This window comes from Clytia hemisphaerica, unplaced genomic scaffold (assembly GCF_902728285.1).
Source record: "Clytia hemisphaerica strain Z4C2 unplaced genomic scaffold, Clytia hemisphaerica genome assembly, whole genome shotgun sequence".
Lineage (NCBI taxonomy): Eukaryota > Metazoa > Cnidaria > Hydrozoa > Leptothecata > Clytiidae > Clytia > Clytia hemisphaerica.
Window position 1 is genome coordinate 37,552 of NW_027104360.1, and position 10,741 is coordinate 48,292.

The following is a 10,741-nucleotide window of genomic DNA, read 5'->3' on the forward strand; positions in this document are numbered from 1 at the left end:
TGAATTTAAATGCTTAACATACGGAATGTTCATTTTCTACTCAATCTAACTACTAGGAGTTTTGAGTAACCTGGACAAACATTTTTAAGCAAAATGTGGTTTTTAGCTCTTAAAATTTTCCAATTTCGCTTGATTCTTTGTGCATCTAGTCCTTCCTTCCATCGCAGCTACTTAACTTCTTTACAAGCTATCCAACTAATAATCTAGCTATATTGGCTGACTTTCCAGCCTCGGCTGGTTTATTCACAATTAGGATAGGCAGGGCGAAAAGTGGGCCGTGCAAACCAGAGTACGCTACTGTAAAAGTAAAATTGTGAGTGAACGGATCTGGTATTGGAGTCCTCTCTTCCTCAACTTTTCATGTTTAGAGAGAAAATCTCGCAACTTCCACTGACTCCATATCAATATTGGAGATGGGAGAAGGGTCCAGGGTTGTATTGCATTTTTCATGCTTTAGAATTCTATTTTGAGAATTTGGGAGGATTGAATATTGACCGATAAGACATTATGAGTGGCTTCAACCATGTACAATTTACGCCCCTCAAATAATGGTGGCCCCTTCAATGTAGGTTGATACTTAGCAAATTATTCTAGCCTACAGTTTTTTAAATTCAAACGAAAGATGGAGAGGTTTTTAATTTCGAATAGCACATTTTGGGCAAAATTGAATGATTGAAATCACATTTAATTAAAAACTTCTTAAGGTCGGGTATAGAAAATTTCCTACATTCCATAGCTTGTAGAAAAGCAGCCAGATTTCAAGGTTAACACCCCTGGGTTGAATTTTGTATACTCATTTATGTTAATAAAAAATAGAAAACATTTCTTGGATTGTGGCTTATTCGGGTCTTTAAATTTTCATCTACAAAGACTACGAACCTTACCTGAATAGAGAATGAATACTACAGCAAAAATAAATTTCATCTTTTTGTTCTTTGTTCTGTCTCTTCACACAATCTTCAATTGTTGTTTGCTTGATGACCTTCTCTGTTTTGGTTTAATCTCTGAGACATAGAGTGTACTTTTATACACATACTCACATGCGTCAATATCATGCCAAGAAATTTCGACAAACAGTCGGAAGATTTCCTTGGACAGGATGTTGAGTGTGACATACACATATTTTTAGCTTTGATATTGGTGATTTTTATTTGTCGCAATAACATAATGAAATATATTTAATTATTTTGTTTATGTTTTTTTGAAATTTGAATATTCGAAAAATTCTGTTATGACTATGTACAATCAATTCACTGTACAGGATTTTACCAGCTTTAATAACTGATTACAGAAACTTTCGAATTCCTGTGAAACTACAATCGGGGACGACTTTGAATTGTGATGGTCCACCTCGTCCCTAAATTGTGCAACTTCCTACTCGCTCCACCACAACATTGAAACTATAGGAATGGGCTGCAATAAATTATTCTTCAAGTTTTTAAAAATTCGACTAAGGGTGATTTTGAGGGAGGGGGAGGAATACTTGGCCAAAATTGGGTGTCGGGTATGTGCGAGCCATAAGGGTCCCATCTTTACACCCTCGAAAGTCTTTTTAAGGGTTACAAAAAACCAATTCACTCTCTCTGAAAGGGTTTAAAATTCACGAAAATCGAAATTTTCTCCTCTCAGAGGGTTGTGATTTTCAAAGGTTTTGACCAAAATCGAGTGAAGATCGACAAAGATTTTCACTCTCTAAGGGTCGCAAAAATGTCAATTTTTTCTCTTTTTAAGGGTACCCTCTAGTACCCCCCTCTCCCCCCTTCTCCGGGAGGAGGAGTGAATAAGGATGACCGATAAAGCGGTTTCAGCGGTTTCAACTAATTTGCGCGCTTGTTTTTTTTAGAACATTTTTATGAGGAACATTATATTGAGGCTCGAAAAATCTGAGGCTCTGAATGGTTGAAGCATAAGTGTTAAGCTCTTAAGACCGTATTACTATTCTTTTCAACGTTTAATTGGGATAAACACCTTCCCTCTAAAATTGGAGAATTAGTTTCAAATTTGACACTTACCTATATCGAGAAGACATCTACTGCAGAAGATTTAATTTCTATTCATTTAATGTTTTTCCACAATTAGTAGACAATAAACGGTAGGAGCCTGAAACCTTGCAGACTCAACAATATTATAATGATAATGTGAGGATTTCCATAGACAGGGTGTAGTGAACGAATGTCACTATATATATAGCTTGATATTAGTGGTTCGTAAGCAGGGAGATAGATATTTCATTTGTCGTTTTATGGTGAATGAATGTAACACTAATTTCTAAGGCTTTAAAGCAGAAATTTAACTTCATTATTACTAAATTACTAAATTTTCGTTTCATTTTAAAAGGCGTCAGACGGATATTCCTGCAAGGAGAGGGTGGAAATTTTTGTTTTTTTCTTAGATTGCAGCACAACCAAGCGAAAATAAAGGGCTCAACTCCTTCTCTTAACATGGACCTGATTCCGAGATTTTAGGACATAGAAAAACTCCTGGCCACTTCTTACCGTGAACCTGAACAAACTTAACTTGATATCTCACTGCTCCAGCAATTGAAAGAGAAACATCAAGGTTTATTGGATCAATCTCGAGAGAGAGAGAGAGAGAGAGAGAGGAGAGAGAGAGAGAGAGAGAGAGAGGAGAGAGAGAGAGAGAGAGAGAGAGAGAGAGAGAGAGAGAGAGAGAGAGAGAGAGAGAGGAGAGAGAGAGAGAGAGAGAGAGAGAGAGAGAGAGAGAGGAGAGAGAGAGAGAGAGAGAGAGAGAGAGAGAGAGAGAGAGAGAGAGAGAGAGAGAGAGAGAGAGAGAGAGAGAGAGAGAGAGAGATAGAGAGAGAGAGAGATAGAGAGAGAGAGAAGAGAGAGAGAGAGAGAGAGAGAGAGAGAGAGAGAGAGAGTAGTACCCAACCCTTCGTTTGGTAGACTGCTGTTACTTTACAACCGCCTCCAACTGCGATGACAATTTTCGTATTCTATTAAAACTTTCTTCTTTTTTTTTAGGATTTAGTTGAACTGCAAGAACTCCTGGAGAAAGAAATCTTCGACTTCAATCTCATAAAAACGTAAGTGAATCAATATCCGACATGAATACACAGTTTACTCTCTCTCTAACTCGATTTTCAAGGGACCGAAATTTTTTTTCGAATTAGAGAAAGATTCGACTTACAGAGAGTATTTTATACTACTTTTGCAGCTGAGGGGACCAATTTTCTAATTCGAATTGTAGAGGTTCGAATTGGTGTGAGTTGACTGAACCCTGTATGAAGGAGTAATCGTATAACCCGAAAATTCACTGATTTTTACATGGGATAACATGGAGCTCTGGAATACTTTTTTCTTTAAGTCCATTTGCTTTAAGTTGTTCACTCTTTCTTGCGCTGTATGTGGAAACCACTATGAAGGGAGTGAGGCTAAATATGCTAACATGGTTCCCACACGGTAGCAAAGAGTGCGCACTTAAAGCGATTTAAGTACTTAAACGACGGAATTTAATTTGATATCTTGTTGTTTACTGACGATTTTGCAATGCTTCGGGTTTTTTCTTTTTTTTTGGAATAATCATCAAATTTGTTAGTGAACACCCTACCAGAAGCTGGAATTCTTTTATCTTGTTTCTTGCGTAGAAAAAACGTGGGTGACGTCTAGTACATGAATTTATAAAGCCCGAAGGGTTAAATATCGTGCTTTTGCTGAAAAAATTTGTTCCGAGGTTAGATAGGAAATCCTACCTAAGTCACGTGACATTACAATAGAATTTCAGTGCTTGACCAATCAGAACAGAAGCTTCGCGGGTTTTCGAAAACAATAGCAGCAATATTTTATGCGATCTTAACTTTTTGCTTGGAAGAGCTTAAAGCACTCCATCTAGCCCTTTGGGCTTTATAACTCTATGGTCTAGTATAGGCTGCAAATTTATAATCGAATACGCTCTGATAATGTTTAAATATTTCTAACGTTATTACAGTTGACACTCTCCAATTCGATCTTCAAGGGGAATTGGATTTTCATCGAATAAGGGAGCTTATCGAATAAGGGAGCGTCGTTTATGAGAGCTTCATGTTGACGGCGACTTTAAATTTCATCGGATAAGGGAGCCTATCGAATAGTAGAACGTCAAATAAGAGAGCGTCAACTGTATGTTAGTGTGCGGTGGATGTGACGATGTAAAACACAGTAATGTTTTTTCTCTTTCCAGGTTAAAGAATGAATTAGCATTACTCCAACAAATATGGGACATTAACAAGTAATTTAATATTTCTACCTTATTAATTTTAAGATATAAGCTTGAAGATACTGGGTCAAATTTCTTTGCATGTTTTAGTCTCATTTGGTGACCAATATTGCCTGGGTCTCATTATTAAGTGTACTGCTACTCTGACCTACAAACCTTTACTTTATCCAAAAACCTTCTATATGTTGGAAAGCTATTAAATACATTTTCATTAGGCGAGACCAAATGAACTAATCAACTAATCAAATTTTCCTCGCCTTATATTCATCCCGAACAGAATATAATACGGCAATATTGACTGTATTGGCAAAACAATTTATTATAAGCAATCCCAACTATTACTCAGGGCTGGAATTTATTAGCTAATATTAGGTCAAGTCTATTGTTTTTTTCATAATTACGTAGACTGTTTAAAAAGCTTTTCCTTTATCCTTTCATGAGATATTGAAAAACCTTTTGGTTCATTTCAGGGCTCGAGCCTTAGCATTCGGGTCGCTTATAAAAAATGTTAAGTCGAGTAAGCTCTAGACTAGGCTGCACGCATCCCTCTATGTTTTGATATAGCTTGGGGCTGATGCTAGTCGTGTATGAAATTTTGGGGTTTCAATTTTCTTAAAATGGTGTAAAAATCCAATGATTGTATTGTAATTAAGTTTCTAAAACTCAAGAACGAAAAGACGGGGATAACTCTAGGGCGGGAATTTTATACACGTTTCGCATCCTCTACTGGTTGGGGTTTAAAAAATCGGGTAAAAGTTTTGGTCGGGTGATGAAATATCGGGGAAAAAATTCGTTGGGGGAAGATTTTTATCACTTTCCCCCGACAATTTTTTCCCCGATAAGGTAGAGGGGATGCGTGCAGCCTTGCTTTACACAGTTTGGTTAACTAAGCAATTTTCTTATTGTCCACAGGGTGATCAAAGATCAACAGACAGAATGGAAACGTCACCGTTGGCAACGCATCAAAACAAAACTGTTGAAACGAGGCTTAGACGCGCAATACGATCTAGTGATGAAATTATCCGATCGCGTTCATTCGTGGGATGTGACTTTGTGTTTAGAAGAAACAATCAACGAATTTATGGTAAGGTTTTTTTCTATTTCTGCCCAATGCCGTGGTGGTCTCTAAGCTTGTTTGCAATGGTCTGATGGGCTTACAATGTCGTTTGATCTTCACCTTAAGATTGTGATTAAGTCTATTGAAGATTTTGAGCACTTCTTTTCAATGTCAAGATGAATGGAAATCAACTTTTGTTCGCTAGGGCGTTGCGACCACTTTTATATTTAGAACTCTGGTCGCAGAGCACAGTTTGTATACAGAATGCGTGTACAAAAATAAAAGGAGCACGAAATAGGCCTATTTTCATACATTTGGACGCGCAAGAATTGAAGGGTACGCGAATTAGTAATCGTTCTGAATTTGAAGAAATATCGTCTTAGGTCTCTTTTAATGGGCTTTTCAAGAAATAGTCCGTGACCCCCCCTCCCTTTTGAGGATATCGGATATCCAGGGCTTAACGATTTCTCATAACTTTCCGCAGTCCGCTTTCTGCAAGTCCGATAAAAGATATGTAAAAACTGTTGTCACCATTCATTCCATATCAACCATTTAGTTGAAGCCAAAAACGTGCGCAAAGATCAGAAAAATCTGCTGTTCGGAACTGCGTGAAAAATAATTTCAACAAAAACTGTGATCAAGTTCCAAAGGCCATTTTGTTATAATTTTGCAAGTCCAATAATAGGAGATGTGATCGTCATCATTTGGTTCCCATCATCTGACCGACCCTGATTTACATCTATGTCTTTGTCTATGTGGTTGAGTTGCAGGAGGCTGAGAAGCCTATTTTCGCAACTATAAACACCAAGTTACTGTCCCGTCAGCACCTTGGACTGACTACCCAATTCCCCTCACATGGCATGGGTGGACCCGGGCGAAGGTTCCCTCACTTGCCAAGCGAGCTGCCGTGAGTAAGAATAGAACCTTGATCTCCCGTACAGGAATCAAGGTTGATGACCACTGTACCACGGCAGCAGGTAGAGTCTGTAAGTCTGAAAGCTTTTCCGCTGCTTTGCTGGATTCCCACTGTCAACCTCTGCACGCTCTGTGTTTACAAGTTTTCAAATCGAAGTAGCGAACCGCGTGCTAATGGAGAGTAAACTTAAAACCAGTTTATCCACGGTTTACGGTTTCTCAATTTTTTAATTCGGACCAGTCCACGCCGATTCCCTTTCAACAAGATGTAGCTGTTTCTTTTAACAGAAAAATATTTTCGATCGATCGACCGACCGAACGACCCACTTTTTAAAGTAGAAATGACGGGAACCAAACAATTTTTTGCGATCCGCCTTATATAATATGACTGAAGCCACAACCTTGCCGATACACATGACATTCCGGTGCAGTTTGTCAGGTGCGCAAATATATGGATAAATTACTGGACAAAAGTTCCGGTGTACTTTGTTTCCGAGAGAAAAATGTACCAGACAGTCCGGTGTAGTCCGGTGTGCACTTTTGAAAATTTAATGAAGAAAACAGCAGACAAAAAATAATGCCGGAATGTATGGTGTATCGGCAGGGTCGTCTGAAGCCAAACACGTCCAAGTCCAAAAAAACACGATTGCATCCAGTCTTTATCAAATTTAGACAGTAGCTGTACTTTTGTATGCTTTTATCAAATTCCAATAGCATTATAACACCATCAAACCCCCCCCCCCCTCTAGAGGCAAACAAGAAAAAAATGTTTTTATTGCAAAAACTACTGTACTGTAATAAAAAGCAACAATAAAAAGTATCAGAAAATTCAACATAAACAAAAACTTGAGCAAACGGCTTTAAACCTTCAAAAGATGTAGAAAAAGAATCCCCTTGATGAAAATCATGTGTTTGATTTGCCGAGTTAGAAAAATAAATGACAGAAATTGAAGCTTGCAACAGAATTACACTAGAAATACTTTGGAACAACACTTTATCGACTTATCGCTTGAGCCGCCATCTTGAAACACCACATTATGATCTGTAAAAACAACACACGCTAAAAAGTACCCAAAAAGTTAACCCGATCGGAAGAAAGTTTAGAAATCAAAGTGAGATCGGGAAATCGGTTTTAAATGTTCCAAAATTTTGATCCAGAGCTTCAGCGGGAAAAAAAATCGCGGAACCGATTTGAAGGGTCACCGAGGCTGACCAATAATCGAATAAAGGAGATTAAATAATCGAATATAGGAGATTAAATAGTCGAAGCTATTCGACTAAACGACGGCAGCTATTCGATTAAATGGTCGAATCATTTTTAATCGAACTTAATAATCGAAAATCGATTATATTTTTGAGAAGATCACTAATGTTTCTAAATTTTGACTCAAAAGTTTTGAATCATTTTAGAGAGTGTAACATTCAAACTAAATCTGGATATCCAAGCTCAAAATTTTAGAAAAAACATGATAAACAACCTATTTGAAAATTTAATTCACTCTCTAAAAAAATTTGATCTCTACTTTTCAGTCTTGTATACCCATAATGGAGGACCTTGGCAAAGCAGCACTTCGATCACGACATTGGAAACAGTTAGCACGTTCTATGGGGACATCTGTCATAATGACTACTGAAGTATTGAATCGCATGACCTTGGATGAGTTCTTGAAACTGGGTCTGCAGAATCACTCAGACGAGGTATCGCTTATGGTTCACTTATCTTAAATCGAAGTAAAAACATGCGAACTCCTTTTTGTTTTATCAAAAAAGAAATACGATCGGGTCTTTTGATGTTGGTTTTGAATCTAGAAATGTTCAGCTTATGATGGCCACATTATCCTAAGTTCGTTGTCTCGTTTCTTTAGAGCTTTAGTCTCGGCTCTCTACTACGTTTATACAATTTGATGTGTTTCGCAACGTCTTATCAAGGACTTTGGATAACGTTTCCTATAGTCTGTGCTGACCATGACCAATCAAAGAGAAGAATTCTGGTTAAAGAAAAAATCCAAGGCAATCTAAGGTGTTGTTTTTTCTTACCTTCTGCATGGTAGACAACTGTAAAAAGGGAGTGTTCGGCTCACCTCAACCTGTGGTACACAACTGTAAATATATTAAATCTTTTTCTTTCCTTTATCACAAAGGTGAGGAGTATCGTCAAAAGATCATCAAAAGACGTCCACATTGAGAACATGTTGAAACTTTACGAAGAGATTTGGTTGAGTAAAGTGTTTGAAACGAAGAGACATTCTCGTTTGATTGCCAACTCTAATGGTGGATACGTTGGCAATGAAGCTGGCTCCGTTTCCGTAAGCGTCGTGTTACAATCACATATATGTATAATATAAAACACCAGATGGAGCTATTCCGCCCCTAGCTGAAGCAAAATAATCCGCCATCTTAGATAAAGTAAACCATAGTTCGGTACCGGCGATTTGATCGATCAAGCCCTTTTCTCGCCTCCACACTTCACACCATGCAGGTTGTTTGTTTGTTTGTTTGAACAAATTGCCGGTACCGAACTATGGTTTACTTTGAGAGATAGAAGCCTGTGTTTCAGTTTACTATGGTTGATTGAATATATTATGGGGGCCCTGGAAAGAAAATTATACGTCTTGCTTTTATGGGCAGTTGCGGTAGGCTGACTTTCAGAAAATGTAAGGGGTTTTTCTCCAAAACTCTGTATTTTCTTTTCTTTGGATTTTTTTCTGTTTACAAAGTGTTGACGAAAGTTGACTGGGTTAGAGCTTACCAGTTAGCTTACCATAAATTTTTTTGATACCAGTGCCGTAGGAAGCATTTTCATATTGGGGGGGCTAAAGTTTAGTGACACCGAAAATTTGAGCTCTAGATTGCTTAAAAATACACTCAAAACATGCACAAAAAGACAATTATGACAAATTAAAAAAGAAAAACTTTGCATTTTGCAAAATAACCATTTTTGAAAAAATTATTTGGGGGCATAGCCCCCCTTGCTCCCCCCAGTTGCTACGGCACTGTGATACACAATAGTTTTTGACGTTATTCTTCCCAAGTAACCGCGACACAATCCCTTTGGTGTTTAGAAGTGATGGGTCTTATTGTGTTTTTAATCCAAATTGGGCTCTTCCAGAAAATATTTGTACTTGGGGGGGGGGGGTGTAGGATATATTATTGGATATTTAATCCAGTGGGGGTTGTGAAAAATCTGCAAAATTTGCCTTGTTTTAGGGGCATACTTGCTCTGATTAGGGGTGATTTTGAATGTCCGAGGGGTCAACTGATGCTTTTCGGGGGGGGGGGGGGGGTGAGATCCGTTGTCCGGGGGTCCAAATTCACAATGTCCGGGGGATAAGTTTCCGGAAAATCTTATATCCTCCACCCCCCCCATATTCAATTTTTTTCTGGAAGAGCCTATTAACAGCAAGTTAGGCCAATCAAATTCTAATTTTGTGGGTTTTACAGGGAAGCGAGTATGGTCCTGCAGAGTCGGAGTTCGGTTACAACACTTCTACCGGACAAAACAGTGCTTTGCCACCGCACGCATCACCTTCACAAGCGAAGCGGACAAGATCTCGTATGATGTCTGTCACAAGTATCGCTCACTCTTCACTCGCAATGTCTACTATGGATGAGGTAATTTTAATGTTATAAGTTGAGACCTTTTTTAAAGGGAAGTCTGTAACTTGCGGTGAGTTTAAAACCGAAATGCTGGAATGGAATTTTCCACTTTTCCCAAGTAAGAAAAAGCGAATCCTATTGGGGGATTTGGGCAGCATTTAAAATGACGGATTGAAATTCTTATTTTCTTACTTTTTTTTGACATTCAGCGATATATTTTACTTTCGATGCAGCGTTTGTGTGAAAACACGGTCACGTGTTTGGAAAGCAAGTGACTTCATTTTCCAACCAAGAGTTTCATCTAACTCAATAGTTACTCACTCTTTGATTGCAATGTCTACCTATGGATGGGGTCAATTTCAATGGCATAAGTTGAGACCACTTCTAAAGCGGGTTTTTGGCACAAGTATCTCTCATTCGTCAATCACAATGTCTACTATGTACCAGACCCCCGCGCTCAATAGGATCGATCATCGGAACGGCTCGATGACGGATCGATATGTGGTCGATGGATTACTTAACGATCTGGATAGAAGATCGATGGAAGATTCAGCCATTAAAAAGTCTTGAGTATCGATCCTTCGTTGATCCATTATCGAGCTAGTATTTCAATCGAGTATATCGATTCGTCATCGATCGTTAATCGATTCGTCATCGATCGTTAATCGATTCGTCATCGATCGTTAATCGATTTGTTATCGATCGTAAATCAAGATCGATAAAAGATCCAGAGATTATCTTTTATGTTTGTGACAATAGCGAAGTTAGTGCCGGTAGCTAAAACTTGCGACGACGAACGGGTTTCCTGTTGCCTCAATTTGTGCTACTGCACCTTTCAGTCGAGACCACTACATGAAAAAGGCCGAGGGTACCGACTGCTTTTCTACAAGCTTTAAACTGGGAAGCAAATATGATTTGCACCGCGCAAAATATCAGCTCTGCTTCTCAAGCGAATTG

The 10,741-nt window shown here is 38.4% G+C and overlaps 1 protein-coding gene across 1 annotated transcript in view; it reads left to right on the forward strand.

Annotated features, from left to right (window-relative positions):
• LOC136818363 (uncharacterized) overlaps nucleotides 1-9,799 on the forward strand; it is a gene marked incomplete at both ends in the record, with an annotated part of 35,343 nt that extends 25,544 nt beyond the window's left edge. The window contains 6 exons of the mRNA XM_067074698.1: nucleotides 2,985-3,046; nucleotides 4,180-4,227; nucleotides 5,128-5,299; nucleotides 7,718-7,885; nucleotides 8,329-8,493; nucleotides 9,629-9,799. Of these exons, the coding sequence (XP_066930799.1) occupies nucleotides 2,985-3,046; nucleotides 4,180-4,227; nucleotides 5,128-5,299; nucleotides 7,718-7,885; nucleotides 8,329-8,493; nucleotides 9,629-9,799 (786 nt within the window). The remainder of the gene's footprint in view (nucleotides 1-2,984; nucleotides 3,047-4,179; nucleotides 4,228-5,127; nucleotides 5,300-7,717; nucleotides 7,886-8,328; nucleotides 8,494-9,628) is intronic.
• Between the last annotated feature and the right edge of the window lie 942 nt (nucleotides 9,800-10,741).